General features: G+C 35.3%; 2 protein-coding genes across 2 annotated transcripts in view; one reads left to right on the plus strand and one right to left on the minus strand.

Moving 5' to 3' along the window:
- Positions 1–961: 961 nt before the first annotated feature.
- Positions 962–11397, minus strand: LOC136033200 (uncharacterized). The gene is made up of 2 exons (XM_065713910.1): positions 11301–11397; positions 962–3564 (listed from the first exon to the last, which is right to left on the minus strand). The coding sequence occupies exon 2, from the start codon at positions 3559–3561 to the stop codon at positions 2611–2613; it is 951 nt and encodes a 316-aa protein (XP_065569982.1). The 5' UTR covers positions 3562–3564; positions 11301–11397; the 3' UTR covers positions 962–2610.
- A 4817-nt stretch (positions 11398–16214) lies between these two features.
- The window catches only part of LOC136033199 (trimethylguanosine synthase-like), a 46815-nt gene continuing 45271 nt past the window's right edge, over positions 16215–17758 (plus strand). The window contains exon 1 of the mRNA XM_065713908.1: positions 16215–16310. Coding sequence (XP_065569980.1) covers positions 16228–16310 — 83 coding nt within the window. The 5' untranslated portion in view covers positions 16215–16227. The remainder of the gene's footprint in view (positions 16311–17758) is intronic.

The raw sequence follows: 17758 nt of genomic DNA on the forward strand, positions 1-17758 counted from the left end.
TAATCTGTCATGGGAGAAGAAAAATTCAATGAAAAGGGCGCAGGATTTTCTAGCATTACTATAAGAAAACAATGAAAAATAAACATGAAAATATTTTTCAAATGAAAGGAAGTAGTAGCATTTAAACTTGAAACGAACAGAGATTATTACGCATATGAGGGGTTCTAAAAATACTTTAGCATAAAGAGTGAGGTATTTAGGAGGAGATATATACCTCGCTCTTTATGCTAAAGTATTTTTAGTAATTTCATCTTCTACGGCCTTTCTGATTCAGGGGTCATTCTTAAAGAATTGGGACAAAACTTACGATTTAGTGTAAAGAGCGAGGTATTAACGAGGGTACAAACCCCCTCGTATACATAATAAAAATTTAAGATTATGAAAGTTTGTTACGTAAGTTAATTCTTAAGTTATGTAAATGTATATTTTTTACTAATAAAAATGTTCGTTAAAAATTAAAAGTTCTAGTTGCCTTTTTAAGTAACCGAAAAATGGGAGGGCAACTAGGCCTCCTTCTCTACCCCTTATTTCTTAAAATCGTCTGATCAAAACTAAGAGAAAGCCATTTAGCCAAAAAAAAGAATTAATTTACAAATTTCATTTTAATAATCTATGTGGGGAGAGCCAAAACCAAACATGCATTAATTCAGAAACGTTCAGAAATTAAATAAAAAAAAACTAATTTTTTAGCTCAAAGTAAGGAGCGACATTAAAACTTAAAACGAACAGAAATTACTCCGTATATAAAATGGGTTGTCCCCTCCGCAATCCCTCGCTCTTTGCGCTAAAGTTTGACTCTTTGCCACAATTCTACTTTTTAAAACAATTAAAAACTTTAACGTAAAGAGCAAGGGATTGCGGAGGGGACAACCCATTTCATATACGGAGTAATTTCTGTTCGTTTTAAGTTTTAATGTCGCTCCTTACTTTCAGCTAAAAAAATTATTTTTTTTATTTAATATGAACAAGGAATATATTTTTCCTAATGTAGCGTGATAATTTTATTGATTGTATGTACGTATGTACATATTTTGCTCATAGGCAATCCTACTAACAAGCCAAGGTCAAAAGAGTCCAAAGAAGCATAGGATGTCAACGAAACTCTTTTTTTTCTTCAGTATGGTTTTACACAAACAACTACTATGAATTTAACAAGAATGAAATAATCAATGAATATATAACATCAAAGATCTTCTCAGAGAGCCACTAGGTATCTAACAAAATGACTAAAACGCCTTGGGATGTATTTTTACAAAGAATTCTATTCATCTTTCTCTAATGTCTGCTCAACTGAATGGGTTTCCCTGTTGAGGTCGTGGGCAGCTCTTTTCAGCTACCTTCCTTTTTTCTCCCATTGCATATGGAAATGAGGTTCAAAGGAGCTTGGAAGGGGACTAATTCGATTGAAAATTGAGAGTTATCTTTTTCTCTTTGTTTTTACTCTCAAGTCCACTACATTTCCTAAATTCGTATTATGCTCTTGCTACCTAACGCTACGAACAATAATGTACCACCTTATTATCTAAAGGAGGCCTTACACGGTCAATCATTTTGATCAACCTTCAATCAACCCTTCAATCTTGACCAAAGCTAACTTAACAGACTGCTTTTGGTCAAAATGATTGAGTCATTCAAAATTTATATAAGACACCGTGAACGCTTGACTAAAGCATCAAACAGGTTACTAGACAGTCAATCATGCTTGAATCAATCGATTAATGGAAGGTTTTGATTTAAATGATTGACCTTCCAGAGCCTCCTTGAGACGGATATAAATATGTGCCAGAATCAAGAGACGGATTTGGGGAACTGCCCTTAGTTATAGATAAAAATAATATTCATTAGTGACTGAACACGTGCGTGGATTTCACCTCTTGGGATGATGAAACTTTGAAACTCTGGGATTCTAAAATACATACGGTTCTACATCGGATAACATAACAACAAAATACATGTCACCATTTTCCTTTTTGGGTGTTGGATTTAACACCAACTTTCCCTGTGCATTCAAGTCGAATCGGACATACTGTTTGCTAATATTTCTTTTCAGCCAAAGTCCTTATTTATGATAATTCTGGATCTGCCACTCATAATATGTACAGGATCTATGTGCTAATATAACATTTTAGTCTTGTCTGCCTGTCTTTTCACACTATATGTTAAGCTGGTCACAAATAACCGAACCATTATATTTTTCATAGTTTCTTAACCTTCACCAAATAGACTTTAAGAATTGGATCCTATGATTAAACCTATACAAAATCTGTGTTATTTCATATTTATCATGCTACTTCTCCATTAATGCGAAAAATTCAGAAATAGGGCACATCTACATCTATAATTTACAATATTGCAGAGTTTCACGATTGCGGTGATGTTCATTCTTCTTAGTATATTTGAAGCTGAAGACATTCGCCATTTTTTTGTATGTCAGTTTGTACTAGAATTACTGGATGAGAAATCGTCTATAAATTGCTTCGCCACAGTGTGAATCTAAAGAATAAATTCGCCACCATGTAACCCTTTTTACAAGAAAGTTTAGTAGGTGTGGCATTTAACATCCAGCTATAGCATTTTGAATGGTAATAACCCAGATATAATATTAGAATTTTAGCCAGAATATGGTGCCATAAGTAAAGCTTTAAGCGATACATTCTGCTTATGTAATATCTTATTCTCCGTTTCAAGTTTCTTGATACTTTCAGCCTTATTTTGAACCTCTTTTTGAATCTCCTTGACAATTTCGTTTTCTTTTGTTAGTCTTTCCACTTCTTTTTGCAGTCGTGTAATTTCATTTTTCATATTCTTACTTAATTCAATTGACTTCTTCCTAAATCGCTTTGCAGCTTCTCTGTTTTGCTGCTTTTTTAACTCTTTTCTATGACGAAGAATATCAAATGGATCATTCATAATAACCGGAATAATAATATTATCCGAGTCATCTTTTTGTAGGTTGGCCAAAACTGATTCTTCCTTGCCATTTGTAACATCCATATTCAAAAGCTGGCTAGACATCGTGTCTGTTGTGTCAAGTGATATCATATTCACTGGAATACTTATTTCATTATTCCAGAGAATCTGCTGCTCATCATTGTAAAAATCGATATCTAAATTTCTCAAATGACTTTGAGTAGTGTAATTCAAATCCGCTTTAACCATACTGAAAGGAATGTTTATCATGTCGTTACTTTGAACCTGCATGTTAACATTAGCTGGTTTTATTTTTTCATTGAACATTTTCAAATTTACAAACGGTCCAGGCATTCTATCTTTCATTTCGGGTTGAATAACTGGAATACGATTCAGCTCTTTTTCTTGAGTCTGAACACCAGAAACTGCTCGCTCAACTTTGCCGTTGACGACAGCCGGGCTTGGCAATTGTCCTTGAACTGAATCATTTACTATATTTCTGGTAGTATCCTCCCTTAGACCCTTACTGTGGATAGGCTCATTCAAATCATCTACCACAGTGGGGAGACATCCTTGTTGCATATCATCTATCGAACACGGGAAACCATCAACATAATATTGATGTATGTCCGTATTGAAAAATGGGGCCATTGTCTGAAAAATGAAGAAGCAAATTTAAACATAGTTTTACGCAAATCTAGCACTCTAGTAATTTCGAAATTTTGCCAACAGCTAAAGAGATATTTAGCAATTTTTTGACCAGATACATTTTTGACAGATATATGAGTCATTTGAAATGACTCGCTGGAACATTTAATTGTGTATGAACTACATATTTTTGATGGTAAATTTCAACACAAGAAGAGAAACTTGGGGTGTGGTAATTTCGACTTTTGAACTTTGGTCAATCAACAATTTTACTCAGCGTTACAATATTTACTTAGGAAAGATGTTCAAGCAAGATTTCGTTGAAAATATATACCAGAAGAAATCTTTTGTTTACTGTACACTTGCATGCAAATTTAGAGTGACATCAAAAATCACTCACTATTTGGAATCAAATAGTTTGGGGTAACGAGCTGTAGGAGAGACTCGGTTAAATAGTAACGGAAATTCTAAAAAACAGATTTTTGACATAAATAACTACATCCAAAGAATTTGCTTTGTTGATACTGACTCCATCAAAACCTACGAGCCTGAGAAAATTTGCCTGATTTTCAAAAAATGGGGTAAATATCCCACAAATGTCATGTAAGTTGCATCATCAAATTTAGCGTATCCGAGAACTCTATTGAGGTGGTTTCAAGCTCCCATCTGAAATATGTCGAATTTTGTATTTTTTTTCGCCAGAAGGAAGGTCACGGATGCGTGCTTATTTTTTGTTGTTCTTGTTTGTTTTTGTTTTTTTCTCCAGGAGTGATCGTGTCGAGTCAATAGTCATATAATGTCGGGATAAAGCTCATTCTAACCGAAATTGAAGGTTGCGGTGCCGTATTTAAGTGACCATAAAGATTGGAGGATGCCTACCCCCTTCACACTCATATTTTCTCCTGATTTGGGTGATCATAATTTTGAGATTTTATTTTGTTCAGTATAGTTGCAAACTCCAATAACTCTGCCTTTGAGGATAACATGACCTCCCACAGCTCCTAGGGAAAGGGCTGTAATTTATAATATTTTCCTACTGTTTACGTATTGTTCTTGTTGTTGGGAAGCCTACAGACATTTTTCAGAAGGGATATTTTCTGCCACGGGGAGAATTTTCCGTGAGAAGAGAATCTTCCAGGGGTGAACGTTCCAAGAGAAGTTTTACACTGGGTGAATTTGCTTGCATTACTATGCGAAATTCTTTTTATTGGTCTTATTTTCTTTTTGCCGACACAATCTTACGTGTGGAAATGCTCTGGTTGAAATTTCCAGCGGTGTTGAAATTGTCTAGAGGATCAGTCCGTGGGGGGTGGGGTAAATTTTCTATTTGAAGAAACTCCCCATGGGGAATTATACGTGAGAGAAATTCTTCACTGGGGAATTTTTGTGGAACAATTGAAATTATTTCATGTGTGAAGTGGGTTGCCCCCTCCTCAATACTTGGCTCTTTACACTAAAGCTCGACTATCCGTCCCTGACTCCGAATCATAAGAGCCGTTTAATTTGAATAAGAAGTTTTTTTTTAAGTACTAAAAAACTTTAGTGTAAAGAGCCAGGGGTTAAGGAATCCTCATATATGGAAAAAATTATGTTTGTTTTAAGTTTTAATATTGCTTCTTGCTTTCAGTTGTTATCACTTACTTATCTTATTTACTTGTTCATTTTAATCCAACATGGACCAATTTACCTGTCTCTCATATTCTCAGGGCAAAAAGATTAAGCTAATATTTCAATACATTGATTAAAAAAATCTTTCCAAAAAAGAAGTTGTGCAAAGAAAAGTAAAGGTCATTTTAAACTTAAGATCAGCAGATATAAGAATCTATGATAATTCAAAATCAAAACGACCATAAATTTCTAATAAAGAATGAATAAACCGAAAACCAACAGAAAATAATTAAGCAATAATATCAAGCAAACATAAAACAGAATTTCAACTTAGCTGACTTAACGCTCTTGCTCATCAGGATCTAGTTGACAAGGAAACTATTAAAGGAAACTAGTTGACAGCACCGTCAGTCTTCTTTCGATAGTGCTGTCCCAGGCTTGTGATTGGGCCTCATTTGGGTTGAAACAAACAGAAATGAATTGAAATTTTCTTAGAAAAAGAAGTTTTTCAAAGACAAACTTATTAACCTTAAGATCAGCAGAAATAGAACCTATAATAATTCAAACTCAAAACGACCGGAAACTACTGTTAAATAATAAATGAAATCCAGAACGAATACATATGTTAAGGTTAATGTTAAGCAGCGAACGGAGAAAAAAAAATACGATCATTCAAAATGGCTAGGTCTATGGGTGAAACGTTTCGATAAGTTGCTAAAATCCCTTCAGATGGCATTGACTCAGGGCTCGTCAATGCCACTGCAGAGGTTATCCCTGTCCCCACCGACGCTGAAGTTTCACCGGAGAAGATTAAATCCACCTTAAAGGAACTCAAAACAATAAAGCATCTGGCACTTGTGGCATCAAATCAGAGCTACTTAAAACTGGGGGTCCTAAGATGGTATTTTGGCTACAGTTTATATTCAACATCATCAGGCACACTCAAGCAATACCGTCAGATTGAAATAAAAGAATCCTTGTACCAGTGTTCAAGCGCAAGGACAGCAAGACCGACTGCAGCAACTACCTTGGAGTCACCCTACTGTCTGTTCCTAGAAAACTGTTTGCGATGCTGCTGCTGAAACGTGGAACAAAATTATTACTTGTTTTGCACCACCCTCAACAAGCCATATTCGTGCCAGGAAGATCGACGACTGAGCAGATACATAGAATCAGAAAGATCATTGAGAAGACACTGGAATACAAAAAATAAGCGTATATATCTTTCATCGACTTCCCTTTCGCCTTTGATACTATAGATAGACCATTCCTTTGGCTAATCCATGAAGCTACTGCCCTACCTACAAAGATAGCCAGCCTCTGTAAAGAACTTTGTAGCAGCACAGAAAGTGCCGTCCTGGTTTACAGGAAGCTTTCTTCTTACTTCCCCATCAGTAATAAAATACGACAAGGATGTGCTGCTGCACCTTACCTGTGTATATCCCTCGTGGTTTCTATATCCCTCAAAAGCCTTGATACATGATCTTTGGACTATTTTTAATAAAAGTGACGTCCCAAAAATTTCAATTAGATGAATCTCGGGAAAACACGACATGTCTGTGTGTGTGTGTGGGGGGGGGGGTAGCTGCGCTTTGATCACTTTAACTCTAAAAATGGCACTTCACCTTCTGATTACCAGTTTAACTGGTCACTTCCAAAACAAATATGACCACCCTTTCTATATGAACTTTATATAATCCCAGGGCATAACTTACAATCATTGGCCTGATAGCCTTGGGGGGTTGTCTTCCTCACAAACACAGTTTCCAAACCCTTCAACTATGCTAAACAAAGTTGCTGTCTCTAAATTTTGATTTAAGATATTCAGGAATACAATGGGTGGGGTGTGGGATTCTATTTAATCTCAAATTCCTTTAGACTTTTAAAAAGGGCCCTATAACTTCTGATATCAAACAAAATTGCTGTCTCACAATTTCAATTAGATATGTTTGATGAAAAGAGAGGATATTGTGGGGTGGCTAGCTACCTTTCATCACTTTTAACTCTTAAAAGGGAACTAGAGCTTCCAATTTTCAACAAAATGAGCCTCTTTTAAAGTTGAATAACCATCCCTTCAAAGAAAAGCTTAAAGGCACCTGGGCATAGCTTACAACCCTTGCTCCCAGGCTCTAGTAGTTTGTATAAACCCCATAAGCCTTATTATATGATCTTTTGACAAAATGACTGTCTCAAAATTTCTAATGGATGCATTTCGAGAAAAACGACGTGTGAGAGGGGGTAGCCACCTTCTGATTACTTTTCCTCTCAAAAAAGGCACTAGAATTTTTGATTGCTAATCCAATGAGTCCCCTCAAAAATATATACGACCATCTTTCTATAAAAAATTTGTATACCCCCAGGAAATAACTTACCACCCTTACCCTGAGAGCTCTGGGGGTGGTGGTGTCATCCTCAAAATCATAATTTCCAGACCCTTCAACTACGATGAACAAAATTGAATTGATATCTCCAAATTTAATTGGATGTCTCTGGGGAAATGATGGGCGTTGGGGGGGGGGGGCTGGGTGCTCGCAAATCCCTTTTGACTCTGAAAAAGAGCACTATAAATTCCAATTTCAAATCCAATGAGTCACATCTAAGTTTAAACGACCACCCATTCCACAAAATCTTATTTTCCCACACGGCATAACCTACAGCCCTATCCACAGGGCACTGGGGGGGACTTTCTCAACTCTAGAAGCATTGCTATATGTTCTTTGGACTATTTAGAACAAAATCAAAATTTCAATCAGATTTTTTTTTATGAAAAGAGGGTTAGTCGAGGGGGACATAGTTGCCCTCCGTCACTTTGAATATTAAAAGGGAACTAGAAATTCCAATTTTCAACCAAATGAGCCTCCTCTAATGTTTACACAACCATCCCTTCCATAAGAATCTTAAATGCCCTGGGGCTTTAAAATCCTTACTCCTCAGGATCTAGGGGTTTGTTTTAACCCCAAAAGTCTTGTTGTATGACATTCAGACTATATTGAATAATCGGCTATCTCAAAATTTCTATCAGATACATTTTGGGAAAATGCGAGGTGTGGGGGGTTACCTGCCTCCAATCACTTTGAATCTTAAAATGGGCATTAGAACTTTCGATTAACAATCAAATAAGCCCCTTCCGAAGTTTATACGTTCATCCTTTTTTATAAAAACATTATAAACCCCCAGGGCATAACTTACAGCCCTTGCCCTCAGGGTTGTGGGGAAGGAAGGGCTTTCATCCTCAAAGATATAATTTTCAGACTTTTAAACTACGTTGAACAAAATGGCTATCTTAAAATGTAGATTGAATGTGTTTGGGGAAAGGATGGACGTGGGAGGGGGTAATATGCCCTCCAGTCACTTTCGACTATTAAAAAGGGCACTATCCCTCGTAAATTTTTTACTTGAATAAGCCTTTTCAAAGTTTCTGTGACAACGAAGTGCCCCAATCCTAAAAAAACCAAAAATAAATAAATAAATACATATTGCCAACATCATTCTTTACTTAGACAGCGCTATTGCGACGCCTATGATATATTTAGAAGGAATAAAAACAACAAAATAGGAGAATTGATCTTTCCAAAAATGTTCATTTAGGTAAGTTACCAACCATTAGTGTGACGTGTTGGATCATTTTACCATAAATAAACTAACTCATAGCTTAGATTTTGACCTATTTCATGATGCATACACTTCTTGCCAATTCATATCAGAGACAGCGCTATATTGTTGCCTATAGTAAAGGCCAAAACGCTACAATGTTTAATCCTTATTTTTTTTCCCTCAGGTACTTCATATGGGAGGTTTGGTCGTATATGCTTCGGAGGGAGCTCATCCGATTGAAAATTGGAAGTTCTAGTGCTTTTTTAAGTGTCAAAAAGATCGAAGGGTATCTACCTCCCCCACCTGCTTTTCCCCAAATGCATCCGATAAAAATTTGACGTAGCCATTTTGTTCAAAATAGTCAAAAGAACAGATAACAAAATTCCAGGGTCGATATAACCCCCTAGAGCCCGGGGCAATTGTTGTTAGTTATGCTCCGGAGGTATATAAGGTTTTATGGAATGGGTGGTTGCATAAACTTCTGAGGATAATCATTCGATTGGAAAGTGAAAGTTTTATTTCCCATTTTAAGAGTACAAAGTGTTTTGAGGGCAACTAGCCCCCTTTACCACGCCCTCTTTTCCCCAAATAAATCCAATTAGAAGTTTAGGATAGCAATTTTGTTTAAAATAATCCTAAGATCATTAAAAAATGCCTTCGGGATTGACACAATCCTTCGGAGCCCAGAGAGAGGATTTTAAGTTCTGGCCCTGTTGCATATTAGATTCTTATGAAAAAGATGTTCGTATAAACACTGAAAAAGGTTAATTTAATTGGGAACTGAAAGTCCTAGTTTCATTTTTAACAGTCAGAACTTATCGGCCGGCAACTAACCCCTTCTCCACGCCCTCTTTTCTCCAAATACATCCAATCAAAATTCTGAGATAGTCATTGTGTTCAAAGTAGTTCAAAAATAATATAACGATGCCTCTAGGGTTGACAAAACCCCCTACAGCCAGGGAGCAAGGGCTGTAAGTCCAAGTATCATATAACAAAACCTTGGGAGTTGACACAGTCCGCCAGAGAACGGGATCAAGGGTTTTAAATTACCCTCCGGTTTCATATCAGGTTTTTGTGGAAGAGGTGAGTGTATAAACTTTGGAGGAGGATCATTTGGTTGAAAATTGAAATTTTACTTCCCCTTTCAAGAGTTAAAAAGTACCATCGGGCAACCGGCAAGTATTTCCACAACCACACTACCTTTTCATCAAATGCCTCCGATCAAAATTTTGTAAACGCTATTTTTTCAGAATGGTCCAAAGATCATATAACATATAATCTAGGGTTGAAACAATTCCCAGAAGCCCGAGGCAAGAGTTGTAAGTTTTTTCCCCGAGGGCATATAAGGTTGCTATGGAAGTGATGACCATATAAATTTTGGAGGAAGCTCATTTCATTGGAAATTAAAAGTTCAAGTTCTCCTTGTAAGAGTCAAAAGCGATCGGGGCTTAACTACCCCCCCCCTCCCCCCAAGGCCTCATTTCCTCCAATACATCTAATCGAAATTTGAGATATTCGTCTTGTTCAAAATAGTCCAAAAATCATATTAAAAATGCCTTTGGGATTGACACAGCCACCAGAAACTGGATCAAGGGTTGCAAGTTATGTAAGTTACGTACAGATTTTGGAGGAGGCTCATTTCATTGGAAATCTAAAGTTCTGATTCACTTTTTAAGAGTCAAAAGTTGCCGGAGGGAAAAAATCCGCCTCCCATACCTCAATCGTTACCGGGGGTAACGATTGTGAGTTGTTATGCCCTGGAGCATATAGGGTTCTTATGGAAGAGATAGTCGTGCAAAACTTTGGAGGAGGCTCATTTGACTGGAAATTGAAAGTTCTAGTTCCCTTTTAAGAGTCGAAAGTGGTCGAGGGCAACCAAACCCCCTCCACCTTACACCCTTTTCCCTCAATTGGATTCGATCAAAATTTTAAGATAGTTATTTTGTTCAAAATAGTCCAAAAGCAAAATAGCTATGCCCTCCAGGGTTTAATACCCCCCCTCCCGTCTTGGAGCTTATTTGAATGGAGATTGAAAGTTCAGGTTCCTTTTTTAAGAGTCTAAAGTGATCAAAGGGCAAATACCCCCCCTCCCCCTGTTCCTTTTTCCTTAAGTGTATTCATTGTCAATTTTGAGATAGCAATTTTGTCCAACGTAGTTAAAAGGCTCGCTAACTATGTTTCTAGTGGTGAAATGACCTCTTACAGCTTGAAAAATAAATATGCTTAAAAAAAATGTTGAGGCGGAGCAAACAATTAGATTCTTTCATTCCCCTATTCCTAAGGTTCTTTATTAGAAATACGTATAATAAATTAATATTCATGTTTTGAATAAACGATCGGTACATTTTCATTCCTTACAGTAAAATAAAAATAACTATTTTATAGGTAATATCTTCTAACCTGTCTATACAATAAAATTTTTCTCTATAATCTTCACCTGACTTAAATTTATCTTACTGTCTAATCTAGTTAACTTACTTGACTTGCTTTAACTTACTTTAACCTACTTATTTAACCTCATTTAGCATACTTCTACTTACTTTAATCTAGTTGATATTAAATTCTTCCAGTTTTGTAGCGTCCACTATGTTCAAGCATCGACTCAGTTTAGGAAATGTTTTTCGATTATTGTTTTTTTTACTTGCGTTGCTTATCAGCTAGTGAGATCACTTTTTAAAATAACTTATGAAAATTTTGGAGTATAAAACTGAAATGTTATCGATAGTCATGTACCTAATTCCTACAATAAAAACTTAGTAAGAACAAAATAAAAACAGGGTAACTAGATTAACGTTGCTAGACAGAGTAATCTAGCAGAAGACACAGTAAACTAGTAAAAAGCAGAGTAACTAGAATAACGTCACTAGGCAAAGTAAACTAGCAAACTAGTAAAAAGCAGAGTAACTAGATTAGCGTTGCTAATTTGTCTGAACAGCCTTTAATTGGGTTTACCGAGATAGTGATGGGGAAGCAACGCTTAAATTTCATTTGTTTACCTTCAGACGATTGCCGTTATTTTCATCATTTAGATTCATTAGCATAGTAATGTCAAGAGGAATTTGTTCTTAAAAAATTAAAGCAAATAAAAAGTTTCATAAGCATGATGTTAAATTACATTATATCCTAAAGAATAATTTTACTCCTAATTTCATGACATCTAATCTATGCAAAAATCTAAACCTAACAGAATTTATATCGTTATTACTAAAATTGCAGCATTATCATGTTACTTGACCTTAAAATATAATGCATATTATTTGTTTAATATATGTTTTTTTGTAAAAACAATTGGATTCTCTGTCTATAGCTGACTGATTGCTGCATGAACACTTTACTAAATAATTGCCAAACAGGATGACGCGGCTGCTGCGTGCACACATCGTATGATGGAAAACCAAATTGTGTCAGGAGACGATCTGATTTGTCTGATTGATTTGTTGATTTGTTGGTTGATTGAACCTGATTTGATTGAATCTGATTTGTTGGTTGATTTTTTAGACAAAAATGCCAAAAAATTCTAAATTGCTGAGAAATTGTATAAAAAACTTATACAAGAGTTGTGCGGCACCAGTTTCCTTTTTGCGAAATGTCTGAGCATGTAATAAACAAATCTATCGGGGCTGTATTTATAAGCAACAGTCATGGTGGTGGTCGGTTGTCCCTTTTTATATCCAGGTCTATAGTAGCAGTACTAGGCTATTTCAGTTCTGCTGTAGTCCTTGAAAAACAGATTTACTTGTTAATCGATAAGGGCAAGGATTAAACCTAGCATCCTTAATCTCCGATGCACACAAGTTTAGAATTTAAATGTCTGTATCTTTGCATTGGGTTTCAGTCTTCTGGCTTATACTGTCACGCTCGATTTAAATCCAGCGTCATCTGATACAACCAATGGTTCGATCAAGCAGCTGAAGTCTCAAACTATTAGAACTGATGGTGCAAGTTTTTTTTTATTTGTATAAAAATTGTTGGGATTTAGTAAACCATTTGCAACTACATTTTCAAATATGTTTTTCTTCTTCTTAAGTGCATGATAGTTTCCCATATGGAACAATTACGTCAATTGTGAAGAGAGGAAAAGGATGTAAATAAATATAATTTCTACCATATTCACTTAATAGATTGTTACTATGCAGTTAGATAATTGTTTTCAACATTAGCAAACTTTTGATTATGTTCTTCCTCCTTATATCAATATTTATTGGCTCCATAAGTCTTAACACTTCTGGTTCAGAAAAGGGATTTCATGTCAACATGCACATTAGGCGCTTGCTTCCTTTCTTAAAGGATGCACAAAAAAGAGGTCAATCATTATATATCTGTGCTTTAGACGCATCTGAACCTTTTGATAGTGTTGTACAACCTTGGGCTTTTTTAATTCTTTTTTTATGTTTTTTATTCTTGATGTTATATTTTTAGTATTCTATTCTTTTTGTTCTTTACATTTCTGATTACTTTGTATCTTCATCGATTGAAGCTCAGCTACGTTTTTAGTATTCTAATTCATGTGTGAGATTGAAATAAGATATATATTTTTTTTTCAAATAGTCCAAATATTTGTGGGGTTAGGCAAGGGGGTGTTACTTTTCCAAATGTTTTAAATGCTTGTATTTCAAGTATGATTAGTAACCATGTGTCCGTTTACTTTTTGGTTTTCTGGAGGTGTCATATTCAGCATACACCGATGACCTCCTACTAATAAGCTGTTCTAAAAAGAAGCTTGGAAACAATGTTAGTTGGGTTGGATCTATGCTTAACGTGACTGTTGTAGCCAGTCAGAAGATCCATCTTCCACCCTCAGACTATGCCTCAAGCTCCTCGGCTACATCTTCAGTCGCCAAGACTTAGGCCTACATATTGATCCAGGTTAATCCAAGTTTAAAACCGATCCAAAATAAAATGAAGTAGAATTTTGTGAATATCATTAACAAATGTGTTCTTATAAGTGAGACGTCAATATTGATCTGTACATCATTTTTTCTACCCCGATATGTCGTAATTCCTACTTAAAAAAAAGTTTGAGCTTATAATTCGTTTAATTTATATTCATTTTAGACATCTTCATTCATCTATAGCAGCATTTTTTAACCATATGTCTGATATGACTATTCACTTTAATTTTTGTTTGTTTTAGGTTTGATTTATTCATTGATATTAATCTTTGTTCGAATGAAGATTGATTTAATTAGATTACATAAAATTAACAGTGTTAGTCAGCCACAAAAATAAGTGAGATCTTGCTTTGTACCCTACAGAAATAAAATAATTTGGATAGCAATGCTTAAGAACTGTACTTTTGACCGATCAAAAAGTTACAACCACTAGTAGTGGTAAGGAAATGGCAAATGATTCAAACAGATCTATCTCGTCAACTGGTTAAAAATACGCTATATCAATTCCACATATGAAATTATCAAACACAGAAACCAACTACAGTTCGTGGTAACAAACTGCGGTAAGGAGCGACCCGGCCCAATAGTAACCGAAACTCTAAAAAACAGAATCTTATAACAATAGTTACATCAAAAGAGTCGCATTTTAATGCTAATTTTAAGCATATCAGTTTCATTAAGTTTAAAATTACCCATCAAAAGTTACGAGCCTGAGAAAATTTGCCTTATTTTAGAAAATAGGAGGAAACACCCCTTGAAAGTCATAGAATCTTAAAGGAAATCACACCATCCGATTCAGCGTATCAGAGAACCCTACAATAGAAGTTTAAAGCTCCTATCTACAAAAATGTGGAATTTTGTATTTTTTGCCAGAAGACAAATCACGGATGCGTGCTTATTTATTTGTTTGTTTATTTTTAGTTTTTTTTTTTCCCAGGGGTTATCGTATCGACCCAGTTGTCCTAGAATGTCGCGTGAGGGCTAATTCGAACGGAAATTAAAAGTTCTATTGCCCTTTTTAAGTGACCAAAAAATATTGGAGGACACCATTTCCCCCTCCAACGCTCATTTTTTTTCTCAAAGTCACCGGATCAAAATTCTGAGATAGCTATTTTATTCAGAATAGTCGAAAAACTTCTATTAAATAGGTTATATTAGAAATAGGTTTCTATCAGAAACTTCTCTTCTAAGAATAGCTATTTCTTTGGGGACGACTTACTCCCCCACAGTCCCCGTGGCAGGGGCTACAAATTACAAACTTTGACCAGTGTTTACACATAGTAGTGGTTATTGGGAAGTGTGCAGACGCTTTCAGGGGGATGTTTTTGGTTGGGGAAGGGTTTATACGGGGGGAATTTTCCATGGAGAAATTTTTTATGGGGAAAGAAAAGTTTCATGAAGGGGTTGCAGGATTTTTCAGCATTTTTTTTTTACAGAACAATGATAAAATAAATATGAAAAAGTTTTTTCAACTGAAAGTAAAGAGCAGAATTAAAAATTAAAACGAACAGAAATTATTACAATATATGAGGGGTTCACCTCCTCCTAATACCTCGTTCTTTACGCTAAAGTCATTTTATTCATTTCAACTATTTATTCTACGGCCATTGTGATTCAGGGGTCATTGTTAAGGAATTGGGGACAAGATTTAAGCTTTAGTGTAAAGAGCGAGGTATTGACGAGGGGGCGAACCCCTCATATACGTAATAAAAACATACGAATATAGAAGTTCGTTACAAAAGTTAATTAGTAAGTTACGCATATTTTTACTAATAAAAACGTTCGTAAAAAATTAAAAGTTGCAGTTTCCTTTTTAAATAACCAAAAAAATTGGAGGGTAACTAGGTATACTCCCTTGCTCCTTTTTTCTAAAAGTCTTCCGATCAAAACTATGAGAAAGCCATTTGGCCATAAAAATAAGCTAACATGCAAATTATCGTTTTAATTATTCATGTGCGGAAAGCCAAAATCAAAACATGCATTAATTCAAAAACGTTTAGAAATTAAATACAAAATACAATATTTTTTTAGCTGAAAGTAAGAAGCGATATTAAAACTTAAAACGAACAGAAATTAGTCCGTATATGAAAGGGGCTGTTCCCTCCTCAACGCCCCACTCAATACGCTAAAGTTGTACTGTTTCTCTCAACTCTACTTTTTAAAACAATAAAAAACTTTAGGTTAAAGAGTGGGGCGTTGAGGAGGCATCCGCCCCTTTCATATACAGACTAATTTCTGTTCTTTTTAAGTATTAATATCGCTCCTTACTTTCAGTTAAAACAAACTTGTTGTTTTTTTTATTTAATATAATACGGAGGTCTTACTGCTCTATCTTATTATGTTAAAAAGGGTCAGGTACTTGGGTGTCGTTAAGCTACGTATGATGACGTTCATGCATTGTAGAAGCCTGGGAAACTGTTGATCGACGAGCACAAGCACCAAATTCATTGGAGCAATAATATTCATTCAGTTAGACGTCTGTATTGCAAACATTTTGTCCTTGGTTCAAACATAGAAAAAACAATAGATGGCGAGTTAAAGGCGCTGCCTTTTTATTAGCAAAAGCGTGGATCCGATGAAGTTTCAAAGAATAGGCAATGTGGTTTTTTCGACTGAAGAATTCTCTGTAACTGCTTTATTAACTCGCTGTTTCTTGAGGTAGTACTGTAGGACCGAAATTTTTCTTTGTATTTAGGCACTATTTATAGCTTTAAGTTTGCGTTAAAGGGTAAAATTCTAGTTAATTGACTTCTTGCTGCCTTGGAAAGAGTTTAGGTTAGGAAAATGAAACTTTCAGGGATGGGTCTACAGGCTAAAGCATGTCCTGGGAAGGTATTTTAAAGTACCCACTCCCACTCCTTCTCCCTCTAGAGGGCCCTGAAATTTGTCTACATGACAGGTCTATACTTATTGAAATTTTGACAAAAGAACATTTTACCTTAATTTTCTGCTAGTAGTTGCTTTTTCTCTGCCTTTGGTTCTGAAAATGCAATTCCTGTTATTTGAGTAGAATTTTGAGCCATATCAATGTTTTTTTTTCAAAATTTAGGAAATGTATTTGCATATCCTTAAAACCTTATAAAATGGAATTGAGCAAAGTTATGAAGCTGAAAACAATTTTGTTGTACTTCAATTAAGCAGAAGATCTATCTTGAAAGGTTTCACTTTCATAAAATACATATTTTAAAGGTCATCAAAGGTTAGGGCCCTCTAGAGAGAGAAGGAGTAGAGTTAGTTGCTTCAAAATAACTTCCCAGGACATACCTTAGTCTGTAGATTCATCCCTGAAAGTTTCATTTTCCTAATCTAAACCCTTTCTGAGATAGCAAGAAGTCAATTAACTAGAATTTTACCTGTTAAAGTTGTAGCCTAGGCATCAAATTGTTAGGTAGCCTAGGGAATGAATGAGCCAACTAGTCAGCAATCCATTGGGATTTAAGTACAATATAAATTTTACCCATAAGGTAAAATTTAATTTATATCTTTAGGTTCTCTGGCAAAGGGGATAGTTCATGTACCTAGGTTAATAAGTAGGTCTACTCTCTGTTTTGGAAATATGTCCACTTAAGAGAGGTCTGCTACTTGATTTCTACTTGATCTACTTGACTTCATTTGGAGATATATAGATATGGAAATATTCCCATTACTGAGCTATGAAATAGGTTAACATATAAATTGATGCCTTTTTTAAGTTCTTTTGAAATATAATAGTGATTTTATTTGGAGATCTGATTTTTATCTCCCTATCAATCCTTAATGATGATAACTTTTTTTTTTATATTATTGGTCATGTAAAATAATCTACATTATATAGAGAGGACAGGAGTAGAAGTTGGTACTTCAAAACACCTTCCTGAGGCATACTTTAATATGTAGATCAATCCCTGAAAGTTTCATTTTCATAACCTAACCCTTTTCCAAGAGAGCCAACAGTAACCAAGCTATAATTTGCCACATTGTAGGCTATTCTGGTAGCTAAAAAACAAACTTATCTTTTTAGTCAGAATCACATCCTGGATCTGCAGCATTATGGACTAACCCGCTTGTTTATGCTTATATTGCTTGTGCTTATACATTGCTTGCTTGTGCTTATATTTATAACATTG

The sequence above is a fragment of the Artemia franciscana genome, chromosome 11, assembly GCF_032884065.1.
Source record: "Artemia franciscana chromosome 11, ASM3288406v1, whole genome shotgun sequence".
NCBI classification, from domain to species: domain Eukaryota; kingdom Metazoa; phylum Arthropoda; class Branchiopoda; order Anostraca; family Artemiidae; genus Artemia; species Artemia franciscana.